A 21,882-nucleotide genomic window follows, 5' to 3' on the forward strand; every position below is an offset into this window, starting at 1 on the left:
TTTATCTTCACATACTCTCCACCAATCAAAAAAAGTCACTTAGTATTGTATATTAAAAATCTGACCACTGTACAACATGAAGTTGGTCATTATTGTCCATCTGGTGATGTTGCTGAAAGTGTACAATAAACAGTGAAATAAGTTTTCTGGTTACATTTCAAATAACATTTCTTATCAGAAGTGTTTAAGTTGATCCAAGAGTATAGTAGAGTATAGTAGGATGTTGTTGTTGTTGTTGTTGTCTAATCCCAGGCATTTGACAATGAAGTTCTTTGGTCTCTTGCACTCCACCGATATTGTATAGTATATAGTTGTATAAATTGTCGAGTCTTTATGGAATAGTCAAATAAAAAAAGATATAAGATTGTGAAAGCCAAATAAAGATGAGATTAATGTTAATGTCAGTAACTGTCCATGTAATGCTTTCAGGTTAAGGCAAATGTATATTGTAAATTGCAGTAGTACTGTTAGTGTACTCACAAAGCTGTATTTCTTAATTTCAGGTCTTCGTGTACGTACACCTCTTCGACTGGACTGAGCAATATGCCAAATGTGTCTCAGAGTTCCTTGCACCTGATGGGCCTTACTGATCCCCACCACCAGATGCTTCCTCCTCCTCCCCACTCGAGTACCCTACTCCATTCACAGCATTCTCCACATTATACACCAGCTGTGGTTGGTTCGCCTCAAGCACAACAAAGGCATACACCTCCAAACAACAGCAACAACAACAGCAGCAGTAGTGGCAACACTGGCAACAATAGCAACACTAATCCTGGCAAGTTCCCTCCTCCTCTCATCCCAGTCAATGGTACATCCAGGTATTCATCGGGTGCTGGAGGAGTTTACACTTCTGGTGCTGACGTGATAGATCTCTCTTCCCCGCCACAGTCTCCTCACAGGTCTAATGTGGGTAATGGACGAAACAGTAATAGCACTACTCCAACCAATAACAACGACCAATCATCTCCATGTGGTCGGAAACTCATCCAAATTGGAGAAACTGCCACTTCGGGTTCCCACATACCTTATCAAGTAAGTATTTGTTTTCTTTTATCAGACACTCATGCCTTACATGTAACAGTACTAACATTGAAGTCCCTCAGGGGAATAAAGAGAGTGTAGGTCTATTGATTATTTTGTAATGTGCGCATTGGATTGCCTGGTTGAAGCTATTACAAAGATATTGTCATGAAGAATGTTACTTGCGTGTTAAAATCTACATACACATTCCATTCTCAGAGTAATCCCTCTCAAGACATTTCATAACTACATAAAGAACCTATCTTTAGTACAAGTAGTAATTACTCACCATTTAAATTAGAATAATACGTCTTCCAGTAGCTTCTCCCCCCCCCCCCACCCTAAATTTTTAAAGGGCACTGATATGGATATCCCACCAGTTTTTTAAGAGCTTCGAAGTCCTTTTTAAATGAATTTCACACAGTTTGCAAAATATATCACCAAATGCAATCAAATCATATTTAGTTTCCCATTGGTTTTTATATTTGATTTTGCGTCCAATTGTTTTATTCTTTCACTCACCACTAATAGCTTCTAGATGAAGGTATTTTTATCATAGATGGAATTACTGATTTCACTTCCACTTAAAGACTAAAGCCAATTGAGAATTTTGTGTGCAACCCACAAAATAGAAATTTGTCTTTTTATTTGGGTGTACAGGAAATCATTTAATTTATGTATGAGTATATCTTTTGAATAAAGTTAAAGAAAATGCTGTAAATACAGTAACATCTTTGGTAATATATTGATAAGGAATGACTTGTTGCAAAACACGTAGGACTTGTACTGAAAAATTATGAGTCATCTTCGTGGCAATCTCTTTTCACCTATTTGTCTAGTTCGTTACATTTTGTTTTATTTTTTTGTTTCTTCCTATTTAATGAATGCTCTACAAGCATGTATTGGGCATTATATTATAGAATATATAATGTTAATGGTAGATTCTTGTATGCTTTTCTTCTTGTTGATAGTGGGAGGGGGGAGGGGCAGCTGGTGTGCAGTTTTAATCATCTGAAATCTAGGTGCATCTGGCACACATTTTCTTCTTGAAGATATTTATTAATCATTCATATTTGTATAATGTAATAATTATTAATTACAAAGGTGTAAGAAATGTTCCTTCACATGTGTTGTTACTGGATTTTACATGTGCTTATTTGTGTTTTTTTTTTTCCTTGCATCATTTAGGTCCAAAAGGCACTAGTAGAAGGCAAAATGGTTCCATGTATCAATTCCAAGCCATTCATCTACTCGGAATTGCTTATGACATTACCAGATCTGGTGACCCATTTCTTCCCCTCAGTGCCTCTCAACAGCTGTAGGCAAGTGCTGCAAGATGTTTTAGGCCTCGACCTCTACAGAGGAAACAGGTATGTTGCTTATTCTGGAATTACATAATTCAGGTGCATTTGTTGCGAATAAGTCATTTAAAATTATGTGAAAAATGAAAGAATGTGAAGTCACTTCTTTTTCCTTCGGTACTACTGTATTTTAATAATAAAGTAGTATGTAGCATTTTTTGATTGTATATTATTTTGTATATGCATGTTTTGAATGATTTTTGAGACCTGTTTTGACTATCACCTCCATTCCTCTTATATGATCAGCTTTCCTAATTGGTTTTGGTTGGGAAAGGAATATTTTTACTCTCTCTTTTTTCTTATGAAAATAACGATATTAATTTGCTGAATTGAGGTTTGTATGTTGTTTTAACCACGTACTTGCAGAATATTTAATATTCAAACAAATACAAATTCGAACTTTCTTAGTGATAGATAAAACATGATAAGCAAATATGGAATCAAGTTATAATACATTAAGTGCTTTAAATAATAAATTATGTAATTGTTTGCATTAAAATGATCAATAAATTAAAAACCTTCAACAACGAAAATGTGTATTCTATTTTTATTAATGACTTATTTCGTATAAAAAGATAATCAACTAAATGCCCATACAAATTACAAACAGAAACAAGGTATGTTTTCTGTGAAGAAACTAATTTTATTTAAATGTATAATTTGAGGTAACAATGCAACTTCATTTACGTCCCTTCCAACCCAGTCTCCTTTTGTTGAAAGAAGATAAATATTTATACAATATTGATTCAGTAATAGCCTTAAAATGAATAGTGTAAATTCTTTTATATTTAATGGTAAACAAACATTTAAAATCTAAATCATTGTTAGCTTTACAGTATCAGTTCTGTATATTCTGAAAGAATTGAAAAATTCCCACATAAGTGGTCCAAATATACTTCTTCATCATGACTGATACCACCTTTAAGATGTGCGTGTTGGTTTCCTGGAAATGAGGATTTTTAGGAGATCAGATATCGTTCTGTAGTGATCTCATTTTGTGAAGTGGTTTATTTTCATTGACAGGGCAGTACATAAAATGTATCAGTATATAACTTTGTTTTGTTCCTTTTCTTCTTTATGTAACAAAGGAATGAGAATACGTATTTTCAATTGCAGAATTCTTGCAACAGAACTTTCACCAGACCACTGAATTTGCTCATAGATTGTTCATTAAGCACGATTTCTTGCATTGTTCTCCTGTCTCATACTACAATTCAGTAGATAAAACATTTAAATTTAGATTCGTTTTTTGTTGTAATTTTGACTGTCTTAACCCATTCAGAGCGAGCTATTTAAATGGCTGTCCACTCACGAAAAATGCATGTCAAAAAATTAATTGAACCAAGTTCTGCTATTCAGTATTTCTGACATAGAAGATAATAAAATCAACAAAATTTGTCGCATTTGCCATCATCTAATGTGATGAAGAAATTCATGGAGACGTATTGCCCTGGATGCAAAATTACAGTGGATGAGAGTCATATACTTTGGAAAGGGAGACTGGGTTGAAAGCAGTTTATTAGAAAAATGAACTGGATTTGCTGTAGAAGAAAAACATTTCCAAACATGCAGAACATACAGAACTTTTGTCTTAAGTGAAAGACGATCTGGATATTATTTATATAATAGTCTCATTTACATCAGAAAGGGAACAGACATTGCAGGAGAAAAAATAATTTGAACCTCCTGGTTTGTTTAACATGCATTTGAATGACAATTTATTTTATGAATAACTACTATAGTACACCAAAATTTTACCTTGGATTATATAAAAGGGGAATGAACTATGTCAGCCTTCCCAGAGAAACCAATACAAAAACTGAACTGAGGTGAAATGAAGATATGACAACTCCTGCCTCATGCCTTCGTAGTGTGGAAGGACAGAAAGGAGGTACCAGTTCTTGCTAATAGTCATCCAAGGGTAAGAATGGTGAAAACAGAGAAAGAAGATCTACAGTTCACAACAAAATGATCCACAAACATGTCAGGATGTGGGGCTGTGGATTTGGAACAAATGACGCAGGTGAATCAGTCTATACATAAAACTATGAGATGTTACAAAAAACTGTATTTACACTGGTGGTTATTACCCTCTATAGCAGTTTCGTCATATGGAAGACTCTGAATCCAGGTGAAAAAAATTATATAACTTGGTTTCAGATTACTGTTGCACACAGTTTAATACAGGAATATCATGTTCCATGCCCCTTGCACACAGGTGTGGAAAAAAAATTATCGAAACTGGCTGACTAAAAGAAAAAATTCCAAACACACATCCCATCCACAGAAAAAAAATGTATGCAGTTTCTCGATGCTTCCTTTGTAAAATGACGGAAATGAGGAAAGAAGTCCACATTATGTGTGTGAAATGTGATGATGTTCCTGTATGTTTAAACATTTCTACCAATCTTGGAAACTTTTAAAATATACTTGATTTCTTTTTCACTACAAAAAATATTATACTAACAATGTATTGAAAGTAGAGCATTGTTTTGCTGTACTGTTTTTTAATATAAACTCGGCTGTAACATGTTAAGGAAGGTGTGTCCTCCCCCCCCCCCCCCAGAATAGTATTATATCATTTACGTTTCGTTTAATTCAAATATAGGCATACTGTTAATATTAATTCAATTTTGGAAAATATAACAAAAATCACTAACTCACATATACTAAATATTAACCCCAAAATCTAACCTACCTATCATTTCATTGACGACTTTGAAGGGATCCATGAAAATTCTGATCTATGGAAAGGGGGTCCACAGTGCTAATAAGTTTGAGAACCACTTATATAAAAGATAACCTACTTTGGTATAGTGCAGTCATAAGAAAATTTTATAAAAGATTATTTATTTTACAAATCTGAGTCAAATTAAGCTTACTACAACACAGAATATTGTACAAAATAAGGTATACATCATTGAAAAATATTCTAAGTTACATGGTTAATCATTTATATCTATACAAACATAGATTTAGTTCAGCATTAATTGTGAAAGTTAAATGAAACATTAAACAAATATATAATATAATATAATATAATACAATATATAATAAATTATAATTACATTCTGAATAAATCGTTGTTTAGTCCATATAAATGGTTTTTAAGGATTGCTGCCGAGTATTTAAATATATTAATAACAGTTTGATTCTGCACCTTTTTACCACTTTTGTATGTTTCTCTTTAATGCACAAATAATTTTGTAATGATACTGTGTGCACTAAAGAATAGACCAGTGACTTTAATTTGTTTGTTTATAATTTTCCAAAAAATAATTTATTGTTCGCTCATATGTATTTTTTTTTCTCTTCGTCATCATCTCAAGTGGTTGTCTAATGTAGTAGAGATTTCAAATCTGATTGTAGGATCAATTATTTCAGCAAAGTCTTTCTTTCTGTTGATAATTGTTACGAGTATATCAGTTCTTCTGTTGTTATCCATCTCATAGAGACACAACACTTCTTCAGATAGCTCTAGACCTTTACCATATAAAGCATTTGTGAAGACTTTACCACATAAAAGATTTTCCAGAGTGCTTTGGATAATATTGTGGCATTTTATTCTTAGGGATTCTCTCTAACACACGAGGAAGAGTTTCTGCCACACTGCGATGTCTGCAGTGGTTCATGTTAGCAGAACACCTAGGGATAGATCCAATTGGTGGAACTATTGCCATTATTTTGTATGTCCCTCCCTTCTGAACTGGATAATTAATCTTTTTTCACTACCCATCAGTTTGCAGATGGAGTTTTGGAGTAGAGAGAACTCCTTTATCCTTATGAAAGTAATCACACCATGATTTATATTCACCTTCTCCAAGCTGTGATCGTATCTTTCTGACAGATAGTTGTCTATCTGACTCCATAATGTTTAATTTAATGATAACAAATTTTGTGAATCTCCTCATATTTCCGTACAGCATTAACATATGGCTAACTTGCAGCTTGTAGCATCGTGTTAATATTTGTTACAGATAAGCTTCTCGAGGCATTCTAAAAATTGGTAGCCCCATATACTGTATTTATGAGATGTATAAAACATACTGTTTATTGTATCATATTGTCTGATGCCTTCAGAAATTTCTGAGGAATGTTACTTAGGAAAGCAATTTGAAATGGGTAAACCAGTGTTGTGCCAGTAAACTGATTAATAACATTTAATTCTTGGTGAAACTGAATAAATTTGTTGCTAGAGCATCAAGTGTTTCTACAATTTCGTATAGTACGTTCATAAATTTCTAAAAACCACTCATGGTTCATCTTCCTACAGTTGTTACTTTCAGCTACAGAGGATTAACTCCTGATTTCCTTCTGGTGCTTAAAAGTAGAAAAAATATGAGCGTTCCATAGAAATACTGCTCCACAGATCTCTGTGGATGTTGCGTAATTGGTTAATAACAACTGTACATACATAGAAGAAACAAATATTCATGTCTACAGTAAGAGAGAAAAGTTCATAGCTTGTGCATTGTTTACAATAGTTGTTAAAACAGTTATAACATTTAAAGTGTGTTTAATATAAGCCTTATTTCAGCCAAGAAAAAGAACTTTAATTATTGTGTTCTACATGTCATTTGCAGTCTGCACCACAGATCTCTGTGGACGTTGCATAATTGCATAAATAACTGTACATAATAAGTAAAAGAAACAAATATCCATGTCTACACTAAGAGAGAAAAGTACATGATTATGTGAATAACTCGTGCATTGTTTACAGTAGGTGTTGAAAATTTAAAAGGTTTTGAATTTAAGGCTTATTTCAGCCAAGAAAAAACATATTATTGTGTTCTACAAGTCATTTGCAGTATTATATTGCGACAAAGAGAATACATAGCCTTAACAGAAAATATTCATTTGCTACGAAGACATAAACACTGAATTATAGGTCAGAAGTGTATATCATGTTATCTTACTATAGGTTTAAGATACAGTGTAGAAGCGTTGGCATGTTTTATATGTATACATGTACAAGAAATACCATTGTTCTAACTAATGGTCACCACTAAATAGTGCTTCAACAGAGCTTTTTTTCCTGGGTCTGTCTGTATTAAATCATACCTGTTCATTTATTTAAGAACATTTGTCACATTGAGTCAGTTCTGTGATCACATGGATCGTTAGTGTATTACTGACTTCATAGTTATGGTAGTTGTTATAATTTCAGTGTGGGAATTCAGATATATTTTGAATGAATATACCATAGAAGTTGAACAAGAAAGTGTGAATTTTCTTTTAATATGGGTTACAGAAAAAGTAAATATTCAAGCATTCGTGCAGTTGTAAAGACTGTGTAAGCAATAGGAAATAAATTGTGGATTACAAAGTGGCACACTATGGGAATCTAAAATATTGACGAGATAAACCTGTACAATGTAGGAGTAGTTTCTGCTAAGAAAAGCTCCAAGCTAATAAAATTCCTTGATGAATAGGAATATACGAGTATCGGTTTCATCTTCCTCTCTTTATCTTCTCGTCCTCCTTCTGGTTCTCCTGTTCCTCTTTTTTTTTTTCCTTGTCTTCCTTTCTCATGAGTTCCATCTTCCATTATTTTTATTCTTATTCCATTACACTTCAGGGCTTACACCGCTGGCTTTTTTTTTTTTAACTTACTTTTAAGTGATAGATTCTCTTTTCCATTGGTGACTTAAATCTCTTTTCCTTAGGCTTAAATATAATTATTAATGTATTGTTCAAAATTTTTAGACCTTGCACAATGATTCAGGCAAGCAATTTTTTAAATAGGAGGGTTTACAATGTGTTTCAATCGGTGGTGGTCCATGTCATGCCATCATTCTCCGTCTCCTCCTACTTCCGTTCTTCACTTTTGTTACCAGATCTTCCAGATGGGGGAATGTGAATGACAAAACAAATTGTGGGTGCAGCTTGCATTCTTGCAATCTTCGTGTTAAAAATACTGCCCCGTTCCTTCCATGGGGACACAACGTCCTGTCCAGGACACGGTGAAAGTTTCTCCCCTTCCAAACATAAATTCTAAAGACACCCTCGTACCAACAAAAGAACAGTAGCGGTCAAAGTCCTCACTTAAACTAAGCTGTTGTCAAGCATTTTATATTACTTAAGTTGTGTGAGGTAAAGCCTTCAAGTGTAATGAGGAATGGTCTTTACAGTTTGTTTCAAACTATAAAACTCAAACTTCACTGTTATTCACTTATTCAGTAGGTAATTACTACTGACCTGTTTGCTTAGAAAAAGATTTAACAGACCTATCGGTAAAGAAGAAAGTAAAATGCATTCCAAATGATCTAGAAGTTCTTCAAAGTATTAAAAATAGCCAAAAAATGCCGGAAAAAAATATAAAAATGACCTATTAGTTCAAAAACCTAAAAAAATGCGAACTAAGAAATTAATTTTTTTAAGTTGATATTAACATAGAAAGGATTTCTATATTAATAGGCATCGTCCTAATGTGAATAATAAGAAGATGACTTTTCATCAACATTCTGCTGCTAGTAGAAATACATATGCATGTAATGAAAAATTGATGCTATAGACGTATAATAAATTTTATTATATTTTTAAACTATAAAATCATAAATAGGCAGGCCCTTAATTGATTAACTAATGTTAAAAGTATCAAAATTAAAAGCAGTGTTATAAAAACTAGAAACTTCTTAAAAGTTTTACAAATCAGTTCGTAATAATTAATGTGTCTTGGAGAAAGAACTAGTTAAACTATTACATTGTGCCATATAATCCAATAATATGACACCTTCATAGTGTTCTGTAATAGTCAGTAGCAAAGCTAAGGTATAAATATTGAGTAGGTTGAAAAAATCTCCTTACCTTATATTTTTATACAGCAGGTCCACGTATCGGTTCTTCTTGGTTGCAAAAGTATCAGCAAATACTGTAGATACTAATACCAGAAAGCTGGCTCTCATATGTGCGACATTAACTAACAGCGCTCCAAGCGGAAAGGTTTGAATAAGTTGACGAGAGGGTCGGGCGTGCGAGAGGAGATCGAAACATTTCTTGTGTTGCCTGCAGCGAGCTAGAAGCACAGTCTACATAGACTGTGACAAAAGTAAGATACAGTACTACCTGTTCTAATATAACCTATGCATTCTACAAAGTCACAAACTTTTAAATAAGCCCTGATTGTTGTATTTTTATTTTCCTGACCCTAATATCGTAATTGTTATTTGCTAGCAAATATGATTACAATATAAAATGTTTCGAAATATAATATTGTAAGCCTTATAAAGCACAAAATTTATCTTCTTACAGATAACTTGGAGAATGCTAGAACTCCTAAAAGAGAAAAAATTTCGGCTGAGAAAAAAATACAATTTCTTACTAACAAACTAAGGAATGCGCAGAAAATTATGTCAAAACAAAGGAAAATCATTCAAACCCCAAGAACTGACTTACAAAAATTGAAAAAATCTCATTCATCTTTAGAATTTGATCAATCGCTGGTAGAAGATTCATTTCTTAAATCTCAGTTTAAGCTAAGAAAAAGAAAACCTATGGGAAGGCGATATACCGAGTATGAAAACAATTTCGCACTGGCATTGCATTATGCTTCACCAAATGCATATCGATATTCTACTTGAGGAAGACTTTCTGTCTGCCGACTATTCGCTCCTTACGTAATTGGCTGCAACAATTGGGTCTTGGTCCAGGTTTCAATGAGACAATGCAACTGCTTAAGATAAAATCGAGAAGTCTGACACCAGCTCAGAGAGTTGTTTCCATTGTACTTGACGAGATATCTTTGAAACAATGTTTCTTGTATGATGCAAAATCAGATTTATTCGATGGCTTTGTAGAATTTGGGCTATACGAGAGTCAGAATCAAACAAAAAGTGAAGACTTGAAACCTGCAAATCAGGCTTTAGTATTTATGATTAGGAGCTTGCAAACCAACTACAAGCAGATAATAGGATATTTCTTATCTAATAATTCCACGCCCGGTGATGTTCTAAGGGATCTTCTTTCCGAAGCCATCCGCGAGGTTAGGAAATGTGGCTATTTTCCTAAAGTAGTCGTTAGTAACCAGGCAGCCAGTAATATTAGAATGAGGAATTTGTTGGGATGCGAGGTTGATAAACCATTTATTGAAATAGATGGAGAAATTGTGCACTTCTTCCATGACACACCACATCTCCTAAAGTCGGTACGAAACAATTTTAAGCGGGACGACCTTTCGTACAAAGATGAAGTATACAAGTGGCAACATGTTGTTGAACTGTATAATAAGGATAAAGATATGAATCCTCGATTATGCCCAAATTTGAGACAAAAACATATAGAACTTCCACTTTTCTCGCCCATAAGGGTTTGTCTGGCTGCACAGGTGCTAAGTCATTCAGTCAGCAAGGCCATAAAAACTCATGACGTGTCGTTTCAGTCACTACCTGAAGAAGCTCTTCAAACAGCTGAGTTTATAGAGCTAGTGGATCGTGGATTTGACTGTTTTAATTCATCGACCATGAACGATGCTAAATCCTCACGCAGGGCTTTACAAACTGCTTCTTGTCATTGGACGACTCTACAAGAACTGGAAAGTCTGTTTTCAAAACTGAAAATTCTGAGCGAAAAAAAAAAAGACAAACCCTCCTTGCTTTAAGGGTTGGATACAAAATATAATAGCGCTACGTCACTTGTGGAAAGATCTGGAACAAAATTTTAACTTTCGGTTCCTACTTACAAGACGTATAACACAAGACTGTATTGAAAATATTTTCTCTGTCGTACGTTCTAAGGTTGGTAATAACATTACCCCTTACAGCTGTAAATTCAAGTCTGCCGTCAGAGGAATTATGAGTTGCCAGCTCTTAACACCTTCAGAGAAAGGCAACTGTGAAATTGAAGTCAGTGATTTTTTAGTTACGAAGGAGATTGAAGAAAGTTCATTTAGAATCTGCAGTGATTATCCAGCAACAGAAAACAGTTTTGTAGAAACTGCTGAACTTGAAGAGGACAATCATGATCAGTGTATGATTCCAGATAATGCATTAACATATGTGACAGGGTGGGCTTGTAGCAAATTTAGAAAAATTCTTTCATCAAGCAGACACGGTGTAAAAACCAAGTTAATGGCCCTTATTTTTGAACAAATAGATCAAACTAATTCAGTATGTAAAGATTGTAAACATGTTTTCGTTAATAAGTTCTTAACGTAATGATCAATTGTTTTGTAAAAAATGAATGTGATAGAATAAGTTGTAGAACAGTGACTGGAAAGAAGAACAGAAAGGCTAAAAAGAAATGCATCAGTAACCTGGAGAATAGAGAGTTAATGGGACAATTAAGAAGTATGTATAGTAGCTGCACTGTAGCTTTAATGTTTTTCATCAATGTGATATCTCTTTTAAAACATCTTATAATATTATTATTAGCATCATAATGTTCGTTCAATAGTTATGACAATTAAATTAACGAGAATGTAAATCTGACCGTTCTGTACTGATTTCTTTAGCTCTCATGTAATACTATATAGGCCTACCACAATTCCTCCCAACCCCTTCTAGATATGTACGCAATCAAATACAGTAGAGAGCTTCGTACGGTATTTGAAGCAATACATATTGGAAGCATTGTTCAAACCAAGCCGCTAGACAGTGCTAGTGTTCTCGTGTCGCTGCCCGACGCCATGTTAATCGCGTTGCTTTCCGGTATTAGCTCTCTACAGTATTTGGTATCAGTTACTCGTTCCTTGAAACTCTGATCAATTGCAAGTTGTTTAACCAGTTTCTTTTCAATGGTGATTGTACTGAGAGAACTTAATCTTTCGTTCTTCATTGAATTACAAAGAAAATTTTTTAACCCTTTTCAATGTGCTCATGCTTTCGGAGGAAGAAGCTGTAGTAACACTGAGTGCCAAGACCAACTAGATAAGTCATGTTACCCCTTTATAGATGACTTGAAGACCATTGCTAATTATGAAACAATTTCAGGAGCTCTGCAGGGAGTAAATGCTTTTCTTCATCTACATAAATAGTCTTTAATTCATTTTCTAATTGTTCTTTGTTGAAAAATGGATATGTGGACAGAAGGATATTTAATTTCATCACAGGAAAATTTAGTTTATATCCCACAAAGCTATTTTGATCTAGCATTGCACTTCGTAAGTTTCCACTCTTTCATTCATAATATACTGATTGTAACAGAATAATCCGCTGGTAATCAGCATGTAATATTGAAGTGATTATGATCATTACACTTTATTTGGGAACTGCGAAATGTACAAGGATCGTGTGGAAGATCGTAAATATACTACTGTCCTGATTGACAGCTGTATGCAAGGACATGAGATGTATGTGACATTTCTTTGGTTCTCTATGAAATTACCATCTTGTTCGGCACATATTTTCAATCTTTCCAACAGTTTAAAAGTACTATTATAGTGGATCTTGCTTCTGTCACCAATACACAACATAACAGGATTCTTGACTTATTCTTTGCTGCAAAGTAACGGCCCCACATCCTTCATGCAACTAAACAGATGGTAGTCGAAAATGTCAAAATTGTTCATGGGTAATGGGTAAGACAGGTTCACATACCTTCCTTCCCCCATCGCCCCTGCTTCTGTCTACACAGAGAAGTGCAGGTATAATCAGAGATTCTGTAGCACAACAATGAACATTGGATGTGAACTAACCTTTTCGAGTTTCCTGCAAGAATATTTTAAACTTCTGAAGAGGTAGATATGTAGTTTGGGTTAACTACGTGGAGAAGTAAAGAAAGGCAATACATTTCTTTCGTAATAAATGCATTTATGTGGACTGCTTTCCTTTATTATAATATAAATATATTCATGATTTGCAATACAATCCTTGTAGATTACAACATAAGCATTCCATTGTTTATAAGCATCACATCTAACTGCTCCACCTTGGAGAAACAATATAATTGATAATACGAAAGTCTTAGATGCGAGTGAATGTATAACGGACATTTCTGAACTTACGCTTCTCTTTGTAATTCGCGGGTGCTCGTGTAAAGGTATTGTAAGGTGTCAAATTGTAAGGTATGTAAACTTCTCTCCTTTGGTACTGAACAAAACCCCCTTTGTCACAAAATACGGAGCACTGTAACTGCATCATGGATGGAAGCATGATTTAACCCCTTTAAGGGGAGGCAGAGGTGAAATTTTTAACAAAAACTGAAGAAAAAATGAAAATTTGGTTTTTTCCATTTTTATTATCTTTATTTTCATATTCCGATGTTAGTTTTTGATTTTGTGCCCTTCAAAAGTACGAAATTAAAACCAAGATAACTGTATTACTATATTATTCCCATAATAAACTAATACTTATCATTATTTATATAGTCGACCTGGTTGGTGAGTTGGTATAGCGCTGGCCTTCTATGCCCAAGGTTGCAGGTTCGATCCCGGGCCAGGTCGATGGCATTTAAGTGTGCTTAAATGCGACAGGCTCATCTCAGTAGATTTACTGGCATGTAAAAGAACTCCTGCGGGACAAAATTCCGGCACATCCGGCGACGCTGATACAACCTCTGCAGTGGCGAGCGTCGTTAAATAAAACATAACATTATTTATATACCTTGTCTGAACATATAAATAAAAAGAAATATTGAAAATTTCTTACAATATGGTGCATGGAGCATTTTATATCAAACGATATAAAGTTTTATAAAATTATTAATATTTACAGAACTATTGTACTTAGAAAGTTGAAACTTGGTATGTCCATTACTAATAACATACTTAGTATCCATGATCAATTTCAAACAAATCAGATAAATTTTGTGGATTTTGAAATATTCACCTCTGCCATCCCTTAACACAAGACAGAAGTAATCATGGAGAGTTCAAATCTTTACTTATCCCGCTTTAGCCCAATTCATACTTAACCCCCTTTACATGAGCACCCACGAATTATTTGCATCATTATGCATCACTTACATTGGATTGTAATCATGTAAGTTTTATCTACAGTGGAATCCAAACCTCTTGACATTTTGTGAGCACCAATAATATCCTAGCACATCATTGTCAAAGCTACGGATTGAGTCAAACGAAATTCTGCATGTTTCACCAATCCTGTCTGGCAGGCAGCGTGTCCAATACTGTGGGCCTTTTTTGTTTGTGCTAATAAAAAGTGTATGTATGTATTTAATGCTCAACCAGATTGATTCAACATCATTTGGTTTCTGGCAGACCAGTACAAAGTCATCGTAGAGGATTTAAAATTTACAAGTTTTTTACAAACATTTAAATGTTCCCAATTCATAATAGAATTTTCCTCATTACAAACGATGCACTGAGGTGATGGTAAAATACCCAGTTTATATAAATATTCTGCCAGGCAGTCTTGTCCTGTGGCAATCCTTACGGCAGCTACACTCTCTCAACGGGGATGATCAGGAAGTATCTCTGACTTGTCAACAAGACCAGCCCATTTCTTGCCACCACTCTTTATTTCAAGATCTGAGAGAAACTCATTTTAAATGAGCTGTTAACTAATCGTTTCAAGTTGTGATACGAAAGTTGGGAGGTCGTCCATAACAATATTTCAGTTCTTTTTTTTTGCTAGGGAGTCCACGATCTCATTCCCTGAAATTTCAACATGTGAAGGTATCCACTGGAGGACAACGACGACTTCTAACGCTTTGAGTGAGGTGTAATGTAGGCCGCCTCCTCGTGATACACCCTGGATAATGATAAATGGCCTACGAAGAAAGCTCATGATGGCAGATCTTAATGGAATTAAATCCGGACGAAAAAATGCCCCCCCCCCCCCCCAGTCCGATGTCCATACAGGGGCAACATTGAGATCAAGACATACAAGACCAGTGCTAATAAAAAATAGTTGTACAAAAAATGTGTTCGTAAATTTGAACGGCATTTTCCAGAAGTTGTTCGATAAACCAGAAATTATGTTTTACGATTATTTAAAAATTGGTGAGGAAAAGATTAGGTTTCAATAAGAAAATTTTGTAACATAGTAATGCATAACAGAATGTGCGTTTTGAAGATATATTTGCTACGCCATGGGCAAAGCTGTGTGTTCTCATCTTCTTCACCTTCATTATCATCATTTGAAGATATATTTGCTACTCCATGGGCAAAGCTGGTGTCTTCTCATCTTCTTCACCATCATCATTATCATCATCATCAATATTATAGTCATCTGTCTCACTGTCGTCTTTTAAAAGTATTGATTGGTTTTTAAATTTCTTGATGTTCTATTTCGTTTGTGAAATTCTCTTCTTACAATTTCTCAGCAATTCTACACAAGCAATCCAGGTTTTCCTGATCACGTTATTAAATTAAGTACATCATTGTTGGGTCTTATCAAATTTTGAAGGTCATATTTTTCTTGGCGAATTTCCATTTCACCTGAGCCCAAACAAGTTCACTCTGACAATGATAAAGCCCCTTTACATTGGTGAATATTTATATTTTCTTAATATTATTGAAAGGTTGCTCTTGAATAAAAATTCATATTTTGTTTCCAAAAGGGAGAAATTAGCATCTTTATGTTCTAGCTACTCCACAACATCATCTTTTCTGATGAATGTACTGCCTTTCTGTTCAAAAATCTTTCTCGAAATGAATTCGACGCCATTTTCTTGAGCTAATTACTGATTTTTTCTGACCTAAACGCACATGTGATATCAGGAATGAAACCTGGTTTAGTCAATTCTACTTGAAAAAAAAAATACTCTTCCCTTCCTTGCAGGGACATTGAGGACCCCTCTTCCCCCATTTCTAGAGAGTCCTGCCAGACATATTTTACCGCATGATTTTGATTGACCATTTTTTGTCAAGGTAAAATATAGGCTGAATGTCTCCTGAATCCCTGATACTGTGATTTTTGTACAAGAAATTCAATCTTGCCATAACTACATAATTTCGTTCCGTGAAAAATTTTCGTTTATTGTGAGTTTTGCTGTACCAGAATTCCAACCATTTCAGTAGTCTTTTAATGGAGGAAACTGAATCACTGTAAGCTGTGCTTTCTCTGAGTGAAAATATTAGAGTTCGGAAATTCTTTTTTATCATACGATTTAAAAAGAAATAGTGAGCTGTAAAATGTTTTTATGGAAATCGTCTGATTTGTCACACTTTTAGGTACATTATTTATAGTATGTGCATTTTAGGCGAGACAAACGCCTTTCAACTTCTATATTTACACTGTTGATACATTCACTAAACACGTCTTGGAGGCTATTTCTTGGAATTTAAAAAGGTTAAGATTATTAAATTTTCTTTATACGCATATTTTCTTAAGAAATTGTAAACATTAAATACTACTTTCCGAGCTTTGCTACTAATATCTACTGAATCTATCATTTCTACTAGTACTGACCTTGTTAAGCGGTGTAATTGATTTCATTACTAAACAAGCGAGATCACAAATTCAAAGGAAAAATGAACATTACAAATTGGAGACAAAGCAGGAAGAACACTTCGTGTCACATATCTGTGGTATTGAGGTAATCCCCAGTATTATGTGGACATGAAGCATTCTTCCTCATGGCAGCCAAATTTCGAAGTGGCTTTTTATACAACTCTGATCTTTTTTCTGTTTCGTGCTTTAGGTACATGATAATGTTCATGCAAAGCCACTAGATGACAGTATAAAAACACCTTTTACACCGAAAGTGGACATGGAGCATTTTCTCGCTTGATCATCTTATTGTTACCACTGACTTTACTGATACAAAGCATATCTATTTCTTAAGAGCAGCTACACAAAACACAGCCAGCAATTGGGCTGATATTGCTATTTCATTCGTTCTTCTTTGATGTTATGTTATTGAATGGACATTGAATGTTATTGATTACAGTTGATAATAGTGCTTCAAAAGGTTTTCTTGTCAGTACTAAACTGCATTAATATCACTTCCCCTATATGGGATGAAGTCATTATGAATGCAGTGAATCTACAGTCGTACATGGATTCTGTTGAATGCTCTTTTAAAGCGCAAAAGACTAATAACTTTAATATACGTGTTAATGATTAAGAACATTAAGGGGTGTATAATTAAAGCAATGCATGAGACTGGTTGGACTCCTTTCCAGACGCAAAAACCAGAGGGCAGAGCTGGGAATCGAACCAGGGTCCATGCAGTCTTCAATCAGCTACTAAGTGTGCTAACCACTAGACCAACTCTGCGGTCATTTTATAATATAAAGTGTATTAAATACAATATACACTGTTATAAATAAAATACTTTGTGAAAAGATCCAAATAGATGATTATTGTTGTCAACAAACCACAAAATGAGATGTGATTTTTTTTTTTTCTATATATATTCAGAAAAATGTTGCCTTCATTGTAACAACATACAGAGTCTCTACTACAAAAAAAATACTTGTCCAAGCACATGTATTATTTGATTCTGAGCTTTCCAAGAAATGAGAACTGCTATCCGTATGTGGCAATACTGCATGCTACTACTGGCCATTGCCCTACAAGTAAAGATTCTCCAAACGTCAGGAGGTTTGAGTCCAGAATAGATTTCTTTACTTTAAAACAATTTAGAATGCTGGAAGAGGACAACATTGTTCCAGACATCACAAGAGTATTCTGCTCTGCAAGCACAGTTGTTTTGCTTCATTGCTGAACTGGTAAACTAAGCTCTTCTAGTTGTAGTATCTCCAATTTAAAGGTGCAACTTAAGAATACTGTGCTTTGTCATTGAGCCATATAAAAATTGCGGGTCCAAATTGTAGGAGTTGCTGCTATTGCTAAAATGGTATGCATGATGTATAAGATGTCAGCAGCTTTCATTTGAAAAATGAGTAATTGTTGTCAGTATACAAAGTAGTACCCTATGTGCAACATTTTCACTCACACTGTTACACAGGTTTGTTGGGACCCCATTACCTTTTGTCAACACATATCAAATTACATCTGTGTGATACTTAATTCTTTCCTCTCTTCCAAGACATTCATTATTTTAGGTTGTCTCCATTGATTTAGTTTATTGCACTTCTTGAAATTACGAATACAGTGTCAACTATGGCTTATGTGTAGGGACCGCATTTTTTTATGAAATAAAAAGGTGATTTTGGCGATAAACCTGTCACTATTTTGTTGGACATTTCGTGAAATAATTTGTCAGTTCAGTGTATATTTCGTGAAATAAGTTTTCAATTAATTGTATTTTGTTATGTATAATATAATACTTCTTGTTACTTTTTTTTGCTTACATACATATTATCATATATCAGCATTACCAAAATATAAACTAAGCATGGTTTCTACGTTGTCTACACGAAGATTTGTGTGGACAATTCCCACCAAATTCAATGTGGTCGACTAGTCCCTCCAGAATTTTTTTCACATAAAAATATAGCCTATGATGCATAACAAACATATTGCAGCAAAGATTGAAGAATGTTGTATGTTACATGTCGACTACAGAATTTTTTTTTTTTTTCGATAGCTTTAGAGATAGTAAAATTGAGTGTACACAATATCCATAGGATTTATTCAAAATCATCTGTCTTCAAGTCAGGTTGACCACTGGGATGTGCAATTACAAACCTGAATATAAAAAGAAAAATTATATGAGTAAAATAATTATTTATTCTGTACATTTCAACAAAAGATTGATATGTTTACATATAAATGATAGTGTAAAATTTGAAGAGAGGCCTTTAAAATTTTCACCACATAAAAGTATCACATGTGAATTTTGGTAGACATCCCCTTGCTCCAAATAGCAAGCCTATAACACTCCATTAGCAGTATTAGCATTACAAGTCGATTGATGAATTAGCTGAAACAAAAGTTACAGACATGTTTTTAACAATATTGAATAAAATATTGGTGCATATTTCGTAGCTTTTGCGATAGAGCAGGTATATTTTGTGATTATGACATATTTCACACAATGATTCAAATTTCGCGAGTTTGTTTTGCTTAAATGTAGTATTTTAGGTATCTACAAGTGTAAATGTAACAAAGAAACTGACTGTGGAAAATTTCGCTTGTATCATTGTTATTAAAAAGTAATATGGTCCCTACCTGTGTACAAATTTTGCCGAAAAATGATCCGAGTTTACACACAAAGTGACTACATTCTTACGCAAATTTTTTATGTGCTACATTTAAGATACTATCATCTCTTTAAAAATTACTTCAGTGATAAGTACTTCAAGGTAAGTAAAAATATTTTGAAATTGTTCATTGCTGAGCATAATCATTATTCCATAAAAATTAGATTATGAAGTCATGTACTTTCCTGTCATTTCTGTTGTGTTTTCCATTTTATGTGTTGTTGTTTTGTTTTATAATAGAAGAGTCTATGGAGAGTATTCAGATGGAATTAAACAACAACATTCACACTTATGTAAGAGGTACGACCCAGTAATCTTTACAGTTTTATAGTGAAAGGTGGAAGAAAAATAATACTTCTGCAAGTAAACAATTCTGAAGAAAAGCACTAAGGTATTACATGTAACTGCTGTCTAGTATGTGGACACATAATTCTTCCTCTCTATTACTACTTGATAACATTCCTCATGACGTCATGAGACATATATCTGCCAAACTTTTTTAATTATTGAAAGTATGGAAATCTAGCAATTGAAAATTAATGCATTTGTATCTCATCTTAGTTGATTGAAACAACATGCTTCATGGGTTCACATTTTTATTTATTTATTTTTACTTTCTGAATGCTTTGCATTTTTAACCTGCAAAATTATTACTTACTGTTACTGAAATCCCCCCAACCCCCACTACATAAATCAGATTTTTGGCAGTTTGAAATAATTATATGTTTTAGAAGTTTGTGAAACTTTTACATAAATTATTATAGCTTTGGAACCTGTAATAATTTGTATTTGAAGTCATTAGAGAGTAATTTTTCTGTTAATTCATTCGTACTGATGAGGACAGTGGATAATTTTATTTAAGAATTTTTTTTCCCCCAAGGAAACTGCGTGCACATAGAATAGGCTTGAGAGATATTTTCTTCTTTCTGCTCTTCTCCTCTTACTTTATCTAATTCCTTTACTTTTTTATTTCTGTTTTGAATTAATTTTTTTCTATCGCCTCTTGTACTCACATTGTATTGCTTTCAGTGGCAGAAAGCAGTTAGTTGGTCTGCTTCTTTTTCCTCTGTGGCCCTTGTAGTCTTAGCCTTCCTTATGATTGCGGATCATTCAGTTCTGTTGAACATTGTTTCCTCCATTTTACCCCCAGAATTCTCATATCTGTTCCCCCATCATCAAGCCATCTTAATTTTTGTCTACCAACATTTTGTCTCTCTTCTTGTTTTGAATTTAGGACTAACTTTGGTATACAGTTTTTTTTCCATATACCCACGTATTTCAAGTCTTGATAGGAATTCATATGGTTTTACTACTGATACAATTAAGATCTTTAACTAACCTATCAGAAGCTTAACAACGTACACACAGGGTGTCACAAATTTTTATAGATAATGGAGATGAGATCAACATGAACAATTTTTATGTGGAAACCCATATCTGGAAACGTTACATTTCGTGGTTACAAGCTTCGATATGCATAGTCAGGCTGCTTTCTGTAACATATTGGTAAGCCAAATCTTTTTTCATTCATTCATATGTACACACTTACTGTACAAACATACATATATATATATATAAGCTGTAACTTTGTTACAAATTTTTAGGGGTGGTAGAGGTGATAAATATGAATAATTTTTATATATGAACCCATGTCCGGAAAACATTTCATGGTTACAAGCTTTGACGCACATGTGTATTCAGGCTGCTTTCTGTAACATAAGCTATACCTTTTATTCCAAAGTGACTAATGGTACATGGTAAATCAGTTTGTTGTCTTTTATGTTGTCGTGGTAATGTTTGTAAGGATTATAAATTTCATGAGACTACTGTGTAGAATACTTTCTTTATAGATACAATAGCTAGCTGGCATCAGACTAGGCCAGTGCACTGTAACCTCACTTCCAGTTGAAGTGTATCTGTCTTTCGTGTATAGCATAGGCTTATTTGGATTAAGCATTATGTATAGACAGTCATTTTGGTTTCTTTAGTTTCTTGATGTCCTGGAAGGATTCACATTAAGAGAACTTGCTGATATGTATTTCATTTATGAAGAGCAAATGGAAATGGAAGAAAATAAGGCAAATCAGTCAAAATATTTACGACGACAACTATTACATGCCAAGTTTGTGAGAATTCATCAATGTTTGCAGGAAATGGGGATTTTGCAACGGAATTTCAGGAAGATGGACTTGATTTCGATACTGTTTGTTTGGCTACACTTATCAGAGATTTTAACTACCAAACGGAACATTTCCAGACATTTGTTACTATATGGAAATTGCTTATTTGATCACCTCTACCTCTCTTAAAATTTGTAAGAAAGTCATGGTTGCACTTGTAGCAAATTTGAAGGACAAAATTAGTTTATAATGAGAGATATCTTCCAAAATAATGTATATTTACTCCAGTGTTCACAAAGATTCCAAAACAGTGACTGAAATGTTTTAGAGTTGTGATCAAGTGAAAAGTTTTTATATAAGTGCATTT

General features: G+C 33.9%; 1 protein-coding gene across 6 annotated transcripts in view; it reads left to right on the plus strand.

Annotated features, from left to right (window-relative positions):
- The window catches only part of LOC138709163 (uncharacterized), a 128,128-nt gene that overhangs the window by 73,550 nt on the left and 32,696 nt on the right, over positions 1-21,882 (plus strand). For 5 of the 6 annotated variants that reach the window (XM_069839717.1, XM_069839713.1, XM_069839718.1 and 2 more), the window contains 2 exons: positions 504-1,035; positions 2,212-2,393. In XM_069839717.1, coding sequence (XP_069695818.1) covers positions 504-1,035; positions 2,212-2,393 — 714 coding nt within the window. Of the gene's footprint in view, positions 1-503; positions 1,036-2,211; positions 2,394-17,409; positions 18,475-21,882 lie in introns of those variants that run through there. The other variant, XM_069839719.1, reaches the window with a different exon arrangement.

This window comes from Periplaneta americana, chromosome 11, assembly GCF_040183065.1.
Source record: "Periplaneta americana isolate PAMFEO1 chromosome 11, P.americana_PAMFEO1_priV1, whole genome shotgun sequence".
Taxonomy (NCBI): domain Eukaryota; kingdom Metazoa; phylum Arthropoda; class Insecta; order Blattodea; family Blattidae; genus Periplaneta; species Periplaneta americana.